This window comes from Rhinoraja longicauda, chromosome 25 (genome assembly GCF_053455715.1).
Source record: "Rhinoraja longicauda isolate Sanriku21f chromosome 25, sRhiLon1.1, whole genome shotgun sequence".
Taxonomy (NCBI): domain Eukaryota; kingdom Metazoa; phylum Chordata; class Chondrichthyes; order Rajiformes; family Arhynchobatidae; genus Rhinoraja; species Rhinoraja longicauda.
This window is the reverse complement of record NC_135977.1, coordinates 15137298-15158236: the sequence shown is the minus strand read 5'-3', so window position 1 is coordinate 15158236 and position 20939 is coordinate 15137298. Positions and strand designations below refer to the sequence as shown.

At 41.8% G+C, this 20939-nt stretch overlaps 1 protein-coding gene across 3 annotated transcripts in view; it reads left to right on the top strand.

Moving 5' to 3' along the window:
* med15 (mediator complex subunit 15) overlaps positions 1-20939 on the top strand; it is a 74583-nt gene that overhangs the window by 30144 nt on the left and 23500 nt on the right. For 2 of the 3 annotated variants that reach the window (XM_078421368.1, XM_078421367.1), the window contains 3 exons: positions 577-792; positions 2570-2887; positions 10071-10178. In XM_078421368.1, coding sequence (XP_078277494.1) covers positions 577-792; positions 2570-2887; positions 10071-10178 — 642 coding nt within the window. The remainder of the gene's footprint in view (positions 1-576; positions 793-2569; positions 2888-10070; positions 10179-20939) is intronic. The other variant, XM_078421369.1, reaches the window with a different exon arrangement.

Genomic DNA, 20939 nt, shown 5'->3' with positions numbered 1-20939 from the left:
ATGGCAAATTGTTGGTGATATTTACACCCAGGAACTTAACTCTCGACCATCACCACTTAGGCACCATTGATGCTGAGCTTGTACAATACTTTGTTTCCAGAAGTCAATAACTAGCTACTTTGTCTTGCTGACATTGAGGGAGAGGTTGTTGTCTTGACACCATGTTACTGGGCTCTGTATCTCCTTGCAGTACTCCGTCTTGTCATTGTTCAAAATCTGACCCACTATGATGGTGTTATCTGTAAACTATTTCATAGAGTTAGGGCAGCATTTGGCTGCATATTTATGAGTAAACACGGGGTATAGTAAGGGGCTGATGGGAGTGCTACAGTTGATTCACAGCTGGCATCTCTACCAGTGATGGTTTGGCTGTCACTATAGTGGGCAAGGCATGGTAGTGATAGGAACAGGACTATCATTATATGGCATTGGATCTGGCGCTGGTGGGTATAATCATGTTCACCATGGCATTTGGAACTGAACTGGTGGATATTGCACTGGCAATAATGAAGTAGGGTTGGTGTGAGGAATTTCTTGAGCTCATGTAACAGTGTAAAATCCTCTTTGTCCATACAGAGATTAATGCACCAACAGCTCCAGCAGCATCAACAGATCCAACTCCAGCAGCTTCAGCAGTTGCAGTCTCAGTCTCAACCCCAGTCACAAATGGCACCACAATCCCAACCACAGACCATGGTTGCACAGGTACCTGGCCAGTCGGGCCAGGTTTCCATGTCTTCATCCTTGACGCAGCAGCAGCCACCACCGATCAAGCTTCAGGCCCCACAACAGGTAGTCATCCTCGTGTTATTAACTGGGTATCATCGTGCTGTGGACTGTGACGTTGGCATCAGGTACTGAGCTACGGGGTAGCTCTGGAGTGGAATAACTGGCATCTCTTGCCTCAGTGGTGATGCAGAAAGATTTTCATTTAGTGTCAGAAGATCAGCTGTTCTGATGTACAGTTCAGGTGGAGCTTTCGTGTGTGCTAGTCTTCTCAACTTTACCTTTGGAGTGAAAAATCCTGGGATATTACAGGCAGGAGGTCATTAGTCTACTGTATCTGTTCCTGCCCTTGAAAGCTCCCTCCAAATAGCTCTCTTATGCTTGCCAATCTTTCCTTGTTAATTGTTTTTTTTAATCTACTTTTTTGAAACTTTTATCTGAATCTGATTCCACCATCCTTTCAAAAGATTCATGTCAGATCACAGCAGGTCTCTAAAATATTTATCTTGTTCTTCAAGAAATTGCAGATTCATTTCCCCTACCACTGTAAACAGTTTAATCCATTTACCAAAGCCTGTTAACCCCAGTAATTTAGATCTGCTCTGTTGCTATGGCCTTTGCCCTTCTCTGCTGCAAGGTGAACAACCTTGGGTTCTCTACTCAAAGCCAGAGCCCTACCCAAATATGCTGCATTAACAGTATAAAAACTACTTAAGGCATACATAATGAGTGAATCAGGAAGCAGCTGATAATTTTATTTTAATCTAAATAGTGTGATCGAGACTCTTACATTTGGAGCCAACATAACCGATCATGGCTGCTGAGGTCTTGCTATTGCCAGAGGATCCTGCAACTGTGAATAACCCTGCCCATTGAATTGGCTTAATCGAGCCTCTGTGTTTCAATGGCTTGTGCCATAATTATGCAAATATGGTATCCAACATGCAATATGATCTCACCTCAGTTATTGCAGAACATGCATATTTCAATCTTAATTTAATTTCTGTTCCTTGATCAGTTGGCTTTAGCTGGGATATTTACAGCAGCAGAATTAACAGTGCAACGTTGTCAATGATCTTGGAATTAAGCAACGCTTAAGGGGTTTACACAAGGAACTGGAGATGCTGGAATCTGAAGAAGGGCCCAACCCAAAACGTCACCTATCCATGTCATCATGAGATGCTGTGTGACCTCCTGAGTTACTCCAGCACTTTATATTTTGCATAAGAGCTATCTGGTTGATTGTTCCTGTGTCCTGGCCTGTAGGAGAAATTCCATTCTCCTGACGGACCTGATACTGTATTTGGTACCCTTTTGGAAGGTTTTATGGGATCTGAATAAAAGTGGATTGCAGATTACATTTTGTCAAGTGAAAAGGCTAAGTTTCATCTTGTATCTAGTTTTTACCTTAAATCTTGTATAATGAATTTATTACCACACAACGAGGGCTTTTAGCCGGTCAGGTCTAAACACTCCCCCAATAGAGCAATCCCTTCTGTCCCGTTCCCCACCTATCACTTCTTTGTAGTCTAGTAACTCAATCGCTCATGTGTATGTCAACTCCTCTTTGATTCTTTGGTTATTACCCTGCATTGAAGACAATTTGTAGCGGGAAGTTAACCCACCATCACATTTTTGGACATGGAAGGAAACTGAAGCACCTGGCAAGCCTATGCTGGTTAAATGATCCCTCTTGATGTTACTTCCTCCTGTACATTGATACTGCACTGATTGACAGTTTAATTCTGAAAATGGTTTAAAGAACAGAAGTACATCAGTGGAAGTGAGCAAAACTTCAGTACAAATTCAATTAATTGGCACATCTTTTATGTTTTTGTTTCAGGTCCGTGCGCAGTTTTCTCAGGGGCAGACAGTCCAGGCCCAAGCCCAAGCTCAGGCCCAGGCTCAAGCTCAGGCACAAGCTCAGGCCCAAGCTCAGGCACAAGCTCAAGCTCAAGCTCAGGCCCAAGCTCAGGCTCAGGCTCAAGCCCAGGCCCAAGCTCAGGCCCAGGCCCAAGCCCAAGCTCAGGCCCAGGCTCAAGCCCAAGCTCAAGCTCAGGCTCAGGCCCAGGCTCAGGCACAAGCTCAAGCTCAGGCTCAGGCACAAGCCCAGGCCCAGGTTCAAGCACAAGCACAAATGGGAGCGGGAGCAGGAGGGCAGGTAAGGAAAGTGTGAGTGTCTGTCGTCCTGCCTCAGTGCATGAATTGATCAGGGTGCGGTGGGATTTCTGGTGTATTACTTTGTTTCTGCAGGTTTCTTTTCCCGGCTGTTAATTGCACGTTTTTGTAAAGCACCTGCTTCTGAATAATAAATCAGCCCTTCCTCCAATTCTTTTCTCCTCCAAATGTGGGTATTTGCAGCCATAGAAGAAAATGTATATCTGTCATCAATGTATTTAATACTTGCTGGTTAGCTTGCTATAGGAATGATAGAGGCATGGTTCAGATATGTGTTTCACATTTTAGGTGGTCTAGTTTCTGGTGCAGGTCTATTGCTATTCCACTGATGTTCTTTTCTGAACCAGGGTGCAGATCATCCCACACTTCCTGCTGAAATCAGTGCTGATGTGTTGCGTGTCCCCACACAGACTTTGGTTTCCAGAGCTAAAGTCACCATTACCTCCTGGCTTCTTTCCCTGCTGTTCCGGTGAATTCTTATGGAGTCCACCAGGACAGCTTCATCTTGTGCAGGTACTCAGCTCTTGAGCTGGGAAATCTGCCCATGAGCCTGCTCCAGACTCAACCTGGCACAAAATGGCCACCCTAGTCAATGACTAGTGACATCGGTTCCTGGGATAAAAGTAATGTAATATGGTTTTATTATTTGTTTGAGTTAGTTTCAATGATTTTACATGATTTTTAGTATGTAGTCATGCTGTTTAGATAATTCAGTTTAAAGAAGTTTAACATTTTTCATTTTTTACAAGATGTTTATGTACATTGCAACATTGGTGGCCTGTGCCAAGGGTCTCTGACTCAGGGAGTTGAGGACTCAAGTCGAGGGCCTCAGTGATGTCTGCCTGGGGGTGGAAACATTGGTGGCTGACTGTACTGAGAGATTCTGACCCAGGGACAGAGCCTCAGTGATGTCTGCCTGTACTGACCCGGAGGTGGACCTTGTAATGAGACTGACTGAACTTAGCATTGGGCCGTATCAGTGCTGGGATCCAGGATCCCTGGTGGGGACCATGTTGTTGGCCACATTGGAACAATAACTAGGCACAGGGTTAGATGGCCAGCAGTTTTGCAAGATTTGCCCTATTAACTTGTTGTTTCTGATTTAGTTTGCAGACTCCCCAGATTCAGAACTGGCCCAGGTGTGGTGATGGTCAGTGTAAGAGGTGGAATCAGAGATAGCTTTTGCTGGCAAAACATTTATTTCACCTTTAGCAAGCAAGCAAGCTGAGAAGGCAGGGAAAACAAAGGTTCAGTGAAAATCAGACATTGCAGATGCTGGAAGCTAAAACACAAACAGTAATGTCTGAAGAATTCAGTTAGTTAAGCAGCATCTGGGGAAAGAGAATCTGTTCAACATTTCATATGGAAGACACTTTCTCAGTTCTGATGAGGGATATTTGACCTGAACCATTAACTGGTATCTCTTTCCACAGATGCTGCTTGACTGGGTCAACTCTTCCTGCTTTTCTGTTTGTGTTTCAGATTTGAAAACTTGGAACAAAAACACATGCTCAGCAGGTCAGACAGCATCTGTGGAAAGAGAAACGGTTATCGTTTAAGATCGGATTTCATTCATCACAACCGATAATGACAGGGAGCTAAAGTAGAATATTAAATTGCAGCGAGGGTGAACGTAGGGAATTTCTGGACAGTTACAGAGTGCCAAAGCAATGTTTTGCAAGTAGCAGGTCAGGGTGAGATAATGAAGATGGAAAAATGTGCTGGTGGATGATACAACAGAAATGGCCAGTTCTGATTCCAAAAGAAAAGTGGTTATTCTTAGTTTATGAATTTGTGTTGATTCTGGAGGGCTACAAAATGCCCAGAATGAAGATGAGGTCCTGTTTCTCAAGCTGCCATTGGATGCCATTGTACCAGTACAGGAAGTCGCAGACAGAGGTCAGGTTGGTAATGAGATGGAGAATTAAACAGGAAGATCAGTGTCACTCATGCAGACTGAGGCCATGTGCGCCGCCAAGTGATTGCCCATTCTGCGTTTGGTTTCTCCAGTGTAGAGGAGACCGCCTTGTTAGCACTGAATGCAGTAGAAGATGTGCAAATGAATTGCTGCAGACTGTTTGGGTCCCTGGATGGTGAGAAGCGAAGCACTGAAAGGGCAGGTGTTGCGTCTCCTGCTGTTGCACGGAAAAGTACTGTAAGATGGGGTTGGGGACAGAAGAGCAGACCAGGGAGTCACAAAGTAAATGATTCCTTCAGTGCTGAAAGGGGCAGAGCAAGGACGATGTGTCTGGTAGCTGAGTCTTGTTGGAGAGGTAATTTACTTGCACATGTAGACCGATCTGGTCTACTTTTACTGTTTGATTTGCATCTCAGCAGTTGATGCTTATCTGGCTGAAAGAAACAAGTTAACATGTGCAGTGTGAATAGTCACGCTGGTGATTAGGCAGACATTACAACAAAGAGACCAATGAATCATTGTGTACCTTTCACATGAACTGCAGTTGAAATCCATGTGCTTGACCTGTGCACGTGTGCCCTTCACTCCTGCCAACCTGGCAGCCAATCTGTTTAAATGTTTGCATGATGGCCGGTTCATTTGCCAATACATTCCATAGCTTCAACTCTGCATCAATAAAAATATAGTTTAAATTCTCTGTGCAGTGGGGAAAAGTGCTAGAATCTGGTGTTAACGCTGTGGTAACAGAGCATTTAGAATTCTGATTTTTGGAGCATTGGAATCTCTTCTGAGGCCAAAGTGACCTGTACAAGAAGGACGGGTTGCACCTGAACTGGAGGGGACCAAAATCCTGTAGGGAGGTTTGCAAGTCCTACTCCGGAAGGTTTAAACTAAAGTGGCAGGTGGTTGGAAAGTAAGCAAATGGAAGGGCTGATGGAAAGCCAGAGGTTAAAGTCAGTAAGTCTCAAAGGAAGGCCAGGAATATGGTGAAACTGATGGTCTGAAGTGTGCTTATTTCATCACAAGTAGTATCGTGGATAGAGCAGAGGAACTTAGAGCATGAATCACTGCTAGCCACTCTGGTCTTGTGGCCATTACAGAGCCTTTGTTACTGAAGGCAGCTCAACATTCTAGGGTTTTGATGTTGCAGATGTGATAGGGAAGGAGTTAGAGGGTGAAGATTTGACTTTACTAATCAGAGAGAATGTCATGGCGGCACTCAGAGGGGACATACTGAAGGGTTTGTCCACTGAAGCAATATAGGTAAATCTCAAAAATAAGAACGGTGCAAATACTCTGATCAGATTATACTGCAGGTGTCCCAATCGCCAGTAGATAGAGGAACAGATATGTAGACAGATTACAGAAAGATGCAAATTTAGAGGGCAAATTTAACTTCCCCAATATGGACTGGAACTTATTCAGTGCAAAAGGCTCAGATGGGGCAGAATTTGTTAGGTGGATCCAAGAGGTTTTCCTGAATAGTATGTGGATAGTCCAACTTGGAGGGGCATACTCGACCTTGTACTTGGAAACAAGCCAGGATAGTTGACTGGTGTTTCAGTGGAAGAGTATTTTGGGAACAGTAATCACAACTCCATAACTTTTAAACTAGTTAGGAGCAAGGATAAGCTTGGACCTTGGGGAAAGGCACTAAATTGGGGCATGGCATACTACAGCATTATTAGGCAAGAGCTACGGCAAATAAACTGGGAGCGGTTGTTATTGGCATTTGACATTTGGAAGTCATTTAAAGGACAGCTGACCAGAGATGACATGTTCCCGTAAGGAGGAAAGATAAGGATGGCAAGGTAAGGGAACTTCGGATGACCAAAGAGGTTGTAAATTTGATGAAAAAGAAAAAGGAAGCATATGTAAGCCTTAGGTAAAATCAGACTGGGCTTTTGAGGAATATGAAATAAGCAGGAAAGAACTCAAGCGGGTAATTAGAAGGGACACAGGGGCATGAAAGTAATTGGTGAGTTGAATTAAAGAAAAGCCCAAGTTTCTTTATACTTACATTAAAAACAAGAGGGTAACCAAGGAGAAGGTAGAACTCAAGGGTAAATGGCCATGATTTGCATGTATTTTTGCAGCTGCAAGGCTGAATCCAGTGGGGCTCCGCAGGGTTCAGTATTCTGACCCTTGCTATTTGTAATGCTTAATGATTTAATTATAGTGGGCTCGATGACTGAATAAAGATTGCAGATGGTTTAAATATTTGACTATATGGTTACCAGTGAGAGGTAGACCTTTGGACCACAGGAAGATGTAGATAGCATGGTCAGTGGGACAGAAAAGTGGCAAATAGAAATGGTGAAATGTTTAGGGCATCTACATAAAAAGGGAGGATTCAGAGAGACGTAGATGAATAAATTGGAGGATACGTCTACCCAAAATAACAGGAGATGCCAAAAAGCCATTTCAAATCTTATGAAATTCTTTTCCTGCTGAGCATAAAATACAAGAGCAGGAAGGTTATAGGTAAAGAACACTTGTTGGACCTCAGCTTGAGCTTCACATATTTGTAGTCAGCACACATAGGTCTAAAATAATTGATGGAAGGGTTCGAGTGGAGATGAAGAAAATGATTCCACTCCAACATTGGGTCTGGAACTAACTGCCTGAAGTGTTGGTGGAAGGAGAACCCCTCATCGTGTGTAAACAGTACTTGGCTACATATTTGGAGAACTGAGGCCTCCAGGGCTACAGAGCCAGTTTGGGTTGGATGAGGCTGGTAGCTTGTTTCAATCCAAAAGAAACACAATTGGGTGAATGATCTATTGGTATCATAAATTGTCTGTGATTCTCTGAAACCAATGTCTGCAGTACTACACTGGGCAGTTTTTCATCTCCATGGTCCGGGAGCATTAGATGGAATTTTATATGTTCTCACTGAAGTTCAAATTGCAATGGAAGAGGACAGGGATTGGCAACTCACTAATGATAGACTTTGATGGCAGTGGCAAGAGAGTATCCAACTCACACCACCTGGGGTTGGCGTGAAGTACAACATTTGGAAAAACTTATGAAAAGGTTTATTGGAACATAGAAATAATGTAATAGATAGGGCTGGAGCTTTGTGAAATAATAGTTCCCTTAGATACTAAGATCAGGAACAGAATATCAAACTGAACACGTCCATTTTGGAAATCATGCCATAAAGTATTTTTAGAGCGTTATTTATACATTTAGGAGAGTACATTGGCTGATGAGCAGTTGCCATGGCAGTGGGATGCCAGACACTGGTACTGGTTATGCACTTCATAATTGGGCAATTAAAAAGTAGTTAGCGGAGAGGAAAAAAAGGTGACCTAGATACTTAGCCAATGGGGAAGATTGAGGAGACGAACTTGCTGTTCAACATTAGATGATATTCCTCATGCTTAACAGATCTGGTGGACGCTGCAAAGATGTGGTTAGACACAAGGATAGTGCATGATAACGCCAACTAGAGCTGTTGGCCAGGTTGGTGGACAGACTTATCTCCTGTCCTTAAAGTATGTGTTATGACTTGTGTATAATATCATAGAATGGTTGCAGCACAAAAGGAGTCCATTCAACCCATTGTTTCATGCCAGCTCTATAAAAGAGTGTAAACTGAGTTTTCCCCGATCAGTTTCTATCCAGCTCCAGCCTGTTGCATGTTGCAATGCTTCCATTTTAATTGCCTCTCATTTCCCTTTGCTGGATGTTTGTGTTTCTGTGAACTAATTGAACCATTGGATCATCTGTCTTGCAGTCACTGCTCGAGTTGCCTTTTTTGTTTGAGTATTGCTGAATATAAACTTTATTTTTGAAAGCACACACGTCCTTTATAAAAAATAAGGAGTAGGTGGGAAAAGAAGACGTTTGATTTCTGTTTCACTATCATCTAAATATTTTCCACCTGCAAGGTGCTGTATTTTATAACATCAATTTTCTTTAAGTGTCAGGAGTGAAAATTGACCAGAAAAACAAGAGTACTCCGCAGCCTTGAAAGAAAAGAAAATTGGAAGAGAGCAAGTTTTGGGAAACATGCTTTCTGTATTTCACTCTGATGCAATTTGTTTTATAACTTTTCCCCTTCCTCCGTTCCATTTCTGTTCTGTGGTATAATGGTCAGTGGAAAAACAAAATCTCACAGAGGGATGAAAGATCAAGCCATGGGAAGGGGTGAAGCACAATTCAGTTGGTAAAACTGGCCGATTACCTCCGTGCAGAGCCATTGTGTGGGTTCAGCTCCATCATCACCAAGGCAACAACATTGATGCAAAATGTTTAATTAAAATTTAATTTAATATTAAAATGTCATCCCTCTGAAAGATTTTGAATGAATGTTAGGGGAAGGAAAATCAGGTTTATGAGCTGGGAAACCTACTGCACACGAGAACAAACTCAAGCATGTGGAATGGCTCATTGGACCACCAATATATGGGAGACCACCAATGAAACCAGGCTCCAACAAGCATCATTATTGCTGGGGAGAGGTGGAAGATGTACGTGCTGCAGACGTTAACATTATTCCTCAGTTCAGTGATGTCCCATAGCTGACATTATCAATCACAATGATTGATCAACCTGATCATTGGGCATGTGGTCACCATTCTCATCTACATTTCGTACTCATGCAAACTTTATAACTTTTCTGTGCATTTGTTGCTAAAATGTTCAGGTGAAAACAGTGTCTGTTCGAACCTTTTAGCCATTGAACATTTACTTTGGTTAACCATGGTGCAAAATGTTTATTCAGTAAATGTATGCATGGTACATTTACATATGCCCAACAGTTGATTTTTAAAAATTCCGTTAAAATTAGACCAATATAACTTAAATGGTGCTGCAGTAACTATATTTGAGATCATCCACCAATTTCTAATGTGTAGCAACATTGTAGAAGTTAACAAATGTGTGAGATACTGAGGTTTAATCTGGATCCCTTTCCATCTCCCAGCAAAAGTAGATATAAATTGAGCTACGTTTTTTCTTGGATATAAACAAGTCTGTGAATTGATTCCATTGGGAACAGAAATGTGAATCTCTTTATTGCTCCCATTAGATACTGGGTGTGTTCAGATCAGCTTTGCTTTTCCCTATCAGATATGCCACACAACAGAAATGCTTAATGTAACAGAAGTTAGTGACAGCTGCAAGCTGCCCTGCATTGAAGACTTTGAGCCCACAGAGGACGTGTGTGCTTCCTTTTGGTCCTTGCAGCACTGCATTCTTGTTTTGCGATTATTTGTCTGTTGTCCCTCTGTCCTCAAAGATGATGTCTTCTATGACCCGCACTGTGCGACCACGGTTCCCACCTGCCTCTGTTGCATCGTCCACGCCTCAAAACTCCATTCCTCTGGGAGGACAGCAAATGGCACAGGTATTTAACTGCACTGCAGGCTGGTCTGTAGGTTGACTTGTGGATAGCTTGCTTTTAGTGCATTAGGTTTGGATTCTTTTAAACTAAAGGTTTGACTGAACTATTGTGAAATTCTTTTTGGTTGTCTCAATACTTTTAATTCATCGTGTTCCTGTGTGCCAAACAGTTGCTGTTGCTCTGTAAGATTAGGGCCAAAACAAACTGTATCCTTTTCATTCAATTTGGCAATTCCTCCCCTGACACAGACATGTGTGGGATCAGAAAGGTCCTGTTTTATCCGATTTGAAATGTGAAGATTCTCAGAGAGAGGAATAACTCTAAAGAGAATGGCAATAAATAATGTTAGGCAGACTCTTTATCTGGTTGAAAGCAACAAAATATGGTTTGGACAAATCTTAGTAAAGATTTGAATATTTTATGGATCATGTTAAGAGTGTGATTGAAGACGACCTCCATGATCTCATTTCTGTCATGTGGGAATGAGACACCATACTACACTTTGCTAATGTAACCCCACTTTTTAAGAAAGGAGGGAGAGAGAAAACGGAATAATGGACCAGTTAGCCGTACATTGATAGTGGGGAAGATGCTTGAGTCAATTATTAAAGATGTAATGGCAGCGCATTTGGAAGGCAATGACAGGATTGGTCAAAATCAGCATGGATTTATGAGGGGAAATCATGCTTGACTAATCTTCTGGAATTTCTTGAGGATATAACAAGTAGAATGGATAATGGAGAGCCAGCAGATGTGGTGTATCTGAACTTTCAAAAAGCCTTTGACATGGTCCCATTCAAGAGATTAGTGTGCAAAATTAGAGCACATGGTATTGGGGGTAGGGTATTGACATGGATAAAGAACTGGTTGGCAGACAGGAAGCAAAGAGTAGGAATTAACGGGTCCTTTTCAGAATGGCAGGCAGTTACTAGTGGGGTGCCGCAAGGCTCAATGCTGGGATCCCAGTTATTTACAATATATATTAACGGTTTAGACTAAGGAATTAAATGTAACATCTCAAAGTTTGCGAATGACACAAAGCTGGATGGCCGTGTGAGCTGTGAGGAAGATGCTATGAGGCTGCAGGGTGACTTGGATAGGTTGGGTAAGTGGGCATATGCATGACAGATGCAGTATAATGTAGATAAATGTGAGGTTATCCACTTTGGTGGCAAGAACAAGAAGGCAGATTATTATCTGATTGGTGTCAGATTAGGAAATGGGGAGGTACAATGAGACCTAGTGTCCTTGTACATCATTCACTGAAAGTAAGCAGGCAGGTACAGCAGGCAGTGAAGAAAGCAAATGGCATGTTGGCCTTCATAGCGAGAGGATTTGAGTATAGGAGCAAGGAGGTCCTACTGCAGTTGTACAGGGTCTATTGAGTGAGTGCAGCGTAGGTTCACCAAGTTAATTCTTGGGATGGCGGGACTGACATGATGAAAGGATGGATCGACTAGGCTTGTATTTACTGGAATTTAGACGGATGAGAGGGGATCTTTTAGAAAAATATAAAATTCTTAAGGTATTGGACAGGCTAGATGCAGGAAAAATGTTCCCGATGTTGGGGGAGTCCAGAACCAGGGGTCACAGTTTAAGAATAAGGGGTAGGCCATTTAGGACTGAGATGAGAAAAAAAAATTCGGCCAGAGAGTTGTGAATCTGTGGAATTCTCTGCCACAGAAGCAGTGGAGGCCAATGCACTGGATGTTTTCAAGAGGGAGTTAGATTTAGCTGTTGTAGGCTAAAGGAATCAAGGGACATGGGGAAAAAGCAGGAATGGGTTACTGATTTTAGATGATCAGCCATGATCATATTGAATGGCGGTGCTGGCTCGAAGGGCCGAATGGCTTACTCCTGCACCTATTTTCTATGTTTTTATTTATATGGTCGATTCAGATAACATTCATTGTTTTCATCTCATCCCCACGTAAAAAGCAGACTTTCACATTTCCAGATAATTTTGTTGTCAGAAGCTAGGCACAGATGATACTTGAGATCCATGTGCCAGGAGATTGCAGGCTGTAAATCAGTAATCCACTGTTTAGCTTTACTACACCTTAGTAGAGAGGGGAATTTAACTACATTTCCTGCTCTATTATCATAGGCCCACCCAAATTCCAATCACCAGTTTGTAGAGTTTACAACTACAGGGATCAGAATTATGGTGATTGTGACTCCATGGATGAATAACTTCAGGTACTTAGTCTGAAGAAGGGTCTCGACCCGAAACGTCGCCCATTCCTTCTCTCCTGAGATGCTGCCTGACCTGCTGAGTTACTCCAGCATTTTGTGAATAAATACCTTCAGGTACTTAGTGATCGTTTGGGGAGATGGATAAGGAAAGTGGTTGTGGGAGGGATCTAGAGAGTGGGAGTCAGGGTCAGACCTGATTATGTGCCAGTAAGGGAGAGAAAAGAGCGGTAGTTTTGAGAATTTGTGTCTTGCTGTGATGAGTTGTTTACAAGGTGTATTTTAAGGAATATCTCTCCACTACTGTCAACAATCCACATTGCTCCAACAAAATGTTCCAGGGTTAAATTTAATATTTCTTTGAAAATTATCTAAATTTTTAAAAGGGTATTATAAATAATTAACTGAATTTAAGAAATGAGTGTTTGAACGAATTGGACTAAACCCCATCAGGCTTCCATAACTGATGTTAGTTTGGGGTTTGAGGATTCATTTTTGTTTCTTTGAAATCTGGCCCTTATTGAAGTGTAAATGCAGCTTCAGATTAGTGTGCACTTTGTTTTATCAATGTCTTTATGCTATTAAAAACAAATTAATCCACAGCAGCAATGGGCAAAAATCTGCCTTAACTTGGTCAGTGATTGCACTAGTCACTGGTTGCCTCAGGCTATCAACTTATGGAACCCTTATATAAATTACTAATTTCTTTTAATCATATTTCCATTTACACCTGAATGTGTTTAGCATAGCCTTTCATTTGTAGCATTTAAAAGTTGCAAACTGCACGAGTCCCATTAGGTTCCTTTTGATTACAATATTATTAGGCAGGAGCTATGGGAGAGTAAACAGAGAGCAGTTGTTAATAGGTAAGCAGACATCCGACATGTGGGAATTGTTTGAAGACTAGCTCAGGGTTCAGGACTGTCACTTTCCACTGAGGAGGAACAATAAGGATGGCAAGGCAAGAAAACCTTGGATGACCTAAGAAGTTGTAAATTTGGTTAAAAAGGAAAAGGTCTTGATAGATCATCCACCAAGGATTATGTTCCTTCCAACTCTGCCAGGGTTTTGGCCTCTCATGCTGAACAGCTCGGCCTAACCGACCCCTGGAGGTTCTTCTTTCCATCAGCCAAAGCATATTCTTTTTTTTCTCATCCCCACCATACATACTCTTGGATAGATTTATTTCTTGTGGATGACAGACTTTTATCAAACCTTAAGTCATCTGAGTACCACAGCATTGTTATATCCGACCACGCCCCCACTTCTATGGAGATCAATTTATTAAAAAGCTATGTTCCATCGAGGCAGTGGCGCTTTAATTCCCCAATGCTGTCTGATAAGATATTCAAGGACTATCTTACCTCTCAAATTGGATTTTATTTTGAAATTAACAAAACTCCTGATGTCTCCCAATCAATTCTATGGGAAGCTTTTAAGGCTTATTTAAGGGGTCAGATAATATCTTTTGTTTCATATGCCAAAAAGTCAGAGGCAAAGAAACTGTCTCAAATCTCTGAGGAAATTTTAAAATTAGACAATCAGTATGCGATATCCCCATCTCCTGCTCTGTACAATAGGCGCCTGCACCTCCAGACTGAGTTTGACATGTTATCAACAACCAAGGCTGAAACACTTTTGCTTAAGTCTAGGCAACGTGTTTTTGAGATGGGGGACAAAGCAAGTAAACTTCTAGCCTATCAAGCTCGTTCAGTTGCTGCCTCCAGGCTGATTACTAAAATTAAATCACCCACTGGTGCTATTCTGTCTGATACAAGAGATATAAACAAAGCCTTTGCAAACTATTACTCCGATCTTTACTCGTCTGAAAGCCCCCCAGATATCTGGGACCAGGATCACCCTCTTAACAGTATACGCTATCCTGTACTTGATGAAATGGTTTCCAGCAACCTCGGAAGACCGATTTCACTTATTGAAATCCAAGAAGCCATTAAAGCCATGCAAAATGGTAAATCCCCAGGGCCTGACGGATATACAGTGGAGTTTTACAAGACATTTTTTCATCTTCTAGGCCCCGAACTACAAATTATGTACAATGAGTCGTTCCAGAAAGGCCTGTTGCCAGAAACATTGTCTCAAGCCTCTATTTTCTTGTTGCTTAAGAAAGATAAGGACCCGCTTCTGTGTAGTAGCAAAAGACCAATTTCTCTTCTCAATGTGGACCAAAAGATCTTGGCCAAAGTCCTTTATAACCATCTTCGACACGTGGTCCCAGATTTAATATCAACGGACCAAACAGGCTTTATCCAGGGGAGGCACTCCTTTTTTAATACAAGGCGCCTGTTGGACATAGTTCATGCTCCAATTTCTGAACTCCCTGAAATTGTCCTCTCGTTGGACGCTGAGAAGGCCTTCGACAGGGTAGAGTGGACCTATCTTTTTTTTGTTCTTTAGAAAATGGGGATTAATGAAGATTTTATTTCATGGATTAAACTTTTATATTCAGCCCCTGTAGCTTCCGTTATCACTAATGACTTACACTCACCTTTCTTTCCCCTCAAACGAGGTACTAAACAAGGTTGTCCTCTATCAACGTTGTTATTCGCAATCGCCATAGAACCTCTGGCTATCTGGCTCCGTAGCGAGGTTAGGTTCGAAGGCATTGTCAGAGGGGGGGTCACCCACAAAGTGTCTTTGTACGCGGATGATCTACTTTTATTTATATCAAACCCCAACTCTTCCGTTTCAGTTATTATATCTATCCTTGAGCAGTTTGGTAGATTCTCCGGGTACAAACTGAACATTCAGAAAAGTGAGCTTTTTCCGATAAACCCCGCAGCCACAAGAATGCCTCATTCACTTTTCCCTTTTAAGCGCAAGGATAGTGGGTTTAAATACCTTGGCATTGTCATCACTAAATCCTTCTCCCATATTTTTAATGCAAATTTTCTCCCCTTACTAGAACGTTGTAAACAAGATTTTAACCGTTGGTCTACTCTGCCCTTATCACTGGCCGGTCGCATTAACCTAATTAAAATGGTTACTTTACCAAAAAATTTATACCTTTTTCAACATATACCAATATTTATTAGGGGAAGCTTTTTTGTAAAATTGGACCAGACCATAGCTTCCTTTTTATGGGGAAACAAACCATGGCGCATCAGGAAAGAGTATCTCCAGCGGTCCAAGTCAATGGGGGGGATGGGCCTTCCAAATTTCCTTAAGTATTATTGGGCATGTAATATTCAGAAGCTTCTCTACTGGTCTAATCTGGAAAACACTCCTCTTTGGGCACAAATGGAGCTGTCCTCGTGCCAGTACTCTCTTTGCTCTTTAGTTTGTTCAGGTTTACCGCTTACCTCTATTGCCTGTTCTATGCCCACTGTTACGCACACTTTAAAGATCTGGATGCAATTCAGGAGACACTTTGGTCTTACAAGGCCATCCCTTTATTCTCCAATACATCGCAATTATTTGTTTAAACCATCATGTACTGATTTTACTTTTCAAACCTGGTTTGATAAGGGTATCAGAACTGTTAATGATCTGTATGGTGATGGGACCTTCTTGTCATTTCCAGAGCTGTCTGAACGGTTCAACTTGCCCCGATCACATCTATTTCGCTATTTTCAGGTCAGGCACTTCTTACAAAGGCAATTTCCAGAATTTCCAAGTCAGCCCACTTACTCTGAAATTGATTCTATTCTTCTTTTGAATCCCAATGCGCAGAGGCTGATTTCAATTATACACACTGAAATAGACTCCATTAAGCCTGAATCTCTCCATAATCTTAAGGTAGCTTGGGAACAGGATTTGGGGTTTGGCATGACGGATCGGACATGGGAAACTGTGCTGGGACTTGTTCACACTTCCTCAATTTGTGCTAGACATAGTCTTATACAATGTAAAATTTTGCATCGCACGCATTACACTAATGCTAGACTAGCAAGAATATTTCCCGGCACGAGTGACGCATGTAACCGTTGTCGACAAACACCTGCCGACTTGATTCACATGTTTTGGACATGCCCACGCCTGTCTAAATTTTGGACGGGGATTTTTAAATCCTTTAGGGATATATCCGGTATAGATATTCTACCCAATCCTCTTACAGCTCTTTTTGGTGTCCCTTCCGGAACTAATACCCCCCGATATCTAAAAGTAATTATGTATTTTACTTCTCTTTTGGCTAGACGTCTTATACTTCTTAATTGGAAGCATGTATTGCCACCCACTCATAATAGATGGATCAAGGATGTGTTATATCACTTAAAGCTAGAGAAGATTAGATTCTCTCTTAAAGGTTCACAGGAAAGCTTTAAAGAAACATGGTTACCGTTTCTAAATTATGCAAAAACTTTAATGATTGTTTTAGAGAATGGGGATAAACCAAAGTGTTGACTGCTTATATGTCTGCCTACACTCTTCCTCCCTTGTCTGTAATCAATTTTTTATTTAAATTTTTAAAAAAAAACTTAGTATTTGTTTTACTAATGTCAATGTTTATCTCTGCGTCTGGGATGGGGCGGGGGGGTATCTTTACGCGTATTGTTTGTTCATTGTTGAAATAATTGTAAAAACTAATAAACAGATTTTTTAAAAAAAATTTAAAAAAAGGAAAAGGAACCACATGTAAGGTTTTGGATGATGAAATTACACTGGGCGCCTAATTAATATAAAATAAGCAGGAAGGAACTCGAACAGGCAATTAGAAAGGCCAAAAGGGCATTGGTGAGTCAGATTAAAGAAAATTCCAAAGCTTGGAATCAGAGGATGTAGACGAGGTACGAAATGAGTACTTAGCATCCGTTTTCACTATGATGAAAGGGCATGAGATCAGTGCAGAATATACTAATATACTAGGACAGTTTGAGATCAAGAAGGACCTGCCATTGGTTCTTTTGAAAAGCAGTAACACGGATAAAAATCCCCAAAGCCTGATGCGATCTATCCTAGATTATTGAGAAATGCAAGAGGGTGATTGCAAGGATCTTGATGACGATCTTTGTATCCTTTCAAACCACCGGCGAGCGACCAGAAGACTAGGGAGTGCCTGATGCTGTTCCTTTGTTTAAAAAGGTAAGTAGAGAGAATTTAGGAAATCAAAGGCTGGTGAGCCTTACTTCAGTGGTTGGGATGCTGTAGGAAAGGATTCTTCAGGTGAAGGCAGATATGATCATGGGATTTAAGAGTTAGAGAGACACAAAGATGTGCAGGCAACGGAGTGATATGGATCATGTGCAGGCCGAGGAGATTAATGTGGCATCGTGTTTGGCCCAGTCAATGTGGGGTGATGGGCCTGTTTGCAGCATTATTCTATGTAGAGCAAGTGTACATGGTTCATGTCTCTGCTGCTCACTTGAGACTTTATCGTGCAACATTATTGTTGCTGCTGATGTGTTCCATGAGAATTCAGACGCATTCTTTACTGCAATATCAATGTTTCCCAGGTGAAATTGAGCAGGTGGTTCCCAAATATTACGGCTGGTTTATTCTTGCAACTTGTTAAAAGCTCACATCAGCATATTGAGATTCTCTAAATCAGGCATAGGTATTGTTGTGGTGTCTGAGAACAATTTGCCAGTACACTGCTCAATTGCCAGTGGATGAAACTTTGCTTGAATAGATTTCATTATAAAAACATGAAATTGAACAGTAGAGTCAAGACAAATAGAATAAGGCAGCACAGGAACCCACCCCGTGTGGCCCTTTCAACCCACCCCGTCTGAGCAAACATCCACAAAGGTATGCAAAAATGACAATTATTTTTAATTTCATGTGAAAAGTAGGTGCTTTACAACATGTGTCATTTGTTTAAGACATTTAATTGTGAGGGTATGAACTGGCTAACATTGTCCAAATCACCTTTAATATTTGTATCTGTATGTCTCTCTTGATAGACATTTTAGTGGGTAATTGTATGACCGTTCCATACTCAATAACACAATACTCTTGCAGCTGAGACGATGGCCTGGGGCAACATTTATATAGGATATGGAATGCATCTGTATAGGATATGGAATGCACTTGTGTCCTCCATGTGTTAATCTCCAGGCAGGTTTCTAGGTTCTTGTTACAACATGCTTCCAGTATATAGCTTAATAAAGGTTTGTTTCACCCATGTGGCTCACACAATGAATTGCATGCAAGTACAACATAAGTAACATCAGTTGAAATTAATTTTCATTTAATTCGCTTTAAAGTTATCTTGAATCAGACAAGCGATTAATGAGTCCTGCCAGAATCCTGTTGCATCGTCATTGTGGTTCATATATATCTGCAATCAAACTCTTGATAGATTTCCACTCCATCCCATTCTAGCTCAGGTTGTAGGACTGGCCAGATTCTTGTATTAAATGCTTTCGTGCAATTTGAAGCCACTTAACCCAAGACTCGTTGCTTCAACCTACCCACCAGCTGTTCCTGTCTCAACAGCAGCCAGCTCATGGATTCAGGAATTCTTTACTGATCAGTCATCACTATCCCTAATATGAGAGCAATTGGAACCCATTGGGTTAATGAGCTGGATGAGTGAACAGCCACACCACAAATCTGCCTCAGTAACCTTTCCTTGAGGATTTATTTAGAGGAAGACCAATCACTATAGACAAGCTCGTCAAAAGGGAACAAGTTGGATATTGAGATTTGCTCTCTTTAATCAAATATGCAAATCTCCTTTTTTCTATATCTGGAGAACATAGATAGGTGACAGTTTGGATCAGGACCCTTCTCAGACGCAATAAAACTATGTTAGCCATATCAATAATTTTTGCCAATTACTCCCATTGTTCCAGAAGGCGAGGAGATGGGGTGGCATTAAGCCTGCGATTTCTAATTTTTGTTAAAGGAATAGTTGGGCTGCACAGTGCTGTATTTGCTAACATCTACCTGTTCTTTCTGTGACCAGGTAGATTTTCCCATTTTCCGCTGGTTTCTTTCCACATTCCAAAGACAAACAGGTTGGTAGGTTAACTGGCCATTGACCAGTTACACTGGTGTGTATGGTAGAATATGGATAGAGACACGCAAGAGACTGCATATACTGGAACCTTGAGCAAAATGCTGGATGAACTCGGCGGGTTAGGCAGCATCTGGGGATGGAGTTGATAGACAATGTTTCAAGTGGGTCCCTTCTTTAGACTGGGTAGAATAAGGAAGGAGTTAATGAAAATGAGGGGGCAATTAGTTTAATATGGAATTAGTGTAAATTGGTGGTCAGTGTGAACTGTGTGCGCCCAAGGGCCTGTTTCCCTGCTGTATCTCTCTTTGACTCTAAAACCATGTCTTCTTATGGAAGGACTTAACCCTAGATCATTTAATAGAACCAGGAGCAAGGGATATTTCTCTTGAGCAAATCATTTCTGCAATTGGGTTTGCAGTTTTAAATTTGGGCCAACATTTATCAGTGAGAAGTAGCAGGGTTATTGACGGGCAATGCTGAACCAGTACTTGGACTTTGTAGATGGGTGCATTTGATCATTAATACTCTGTTTCTTATATACAGTCTACCCTTGTTATTACGGATCTCTTTATAATGGATTTCGGTTATAGCTCCCACTGTAGTGTGACCCACCTCTGCATTGCTCCTGACTGCCACAAGCCCAAGACCTGCAGCGACGCCAGGAGACAACGGCAACGTTCGCCTCCCTGCTGCCTCTGGAACAGGGACCACCGAAGCTGCAGCTGACCCACACCACCCACCCTACCCGCCTCAGACATTCACCGCCACGCCGGGCTGCCGGCCCCCTTCGCCTCCCCAGCTGCTTCCAGGCCAGACCTACTGCGGCCACTGCCAGCCACACTGCTTTCTCGGCTGCTTCCAGGCAGCACCTGCCTCCACCACCTTCAACCCTTACCTGCACTCTGGCCCCCCATGACCAATGACTGCTGATCCTCCCCTCTCCCCAGGCCACCAGCAGGCTGGGGCCATAAACTCATCTGGATTCCAGGCCCAGTTCCAGACTGAAAGTCTGAAGATGGGTCTCGACCTGATACGTCACCTATCTCCAGAGTTGCTGTCTGACCTGCTAAGTTACTCCAGCACCATGTGTCCTTTTGTGTATTAACTCGCGTCTGCAATTCTTTGTTTCCAATGTTTGTGCAATGATAATCTATTATTTGGTAATTCCTATTTCGATTATAGCAGACAATCGGCAATAATAAACACCATTTACCTCTCCCCCCATGGTCCGTTATAATGAGGGTTTACTGTATTTTTAAAAAATGTGTTTTTAAGAGATTATAGGAGATTGAGAGTTACGGAGATATTGACTGAAGACTAAAAATCCACCATGATTTTGCAAAGGGACTGTCATGTCTGATGGAACTGACTATAATTTTTGGAAGAAATTACAATAATATGATAGATGTTGGTAAATGTATGTCTAATATTTATAAAGATTTCAGGAGATATTTGATAAAATCCCACATAGATTCCTTTAATCAGTGTTGAAGGCAAGATTTTTTTCAGAGCCAGAAGGCATAATGCGGGTTCTTTAATTATTAGAATGTAACAATGTAACATTCGGGTCTTCATACTTACAAGGTCTGATTTATTGAATTCATTTATTGATGTCCGATAATGTAATAAAAACCATTTCGAGTTCTCAG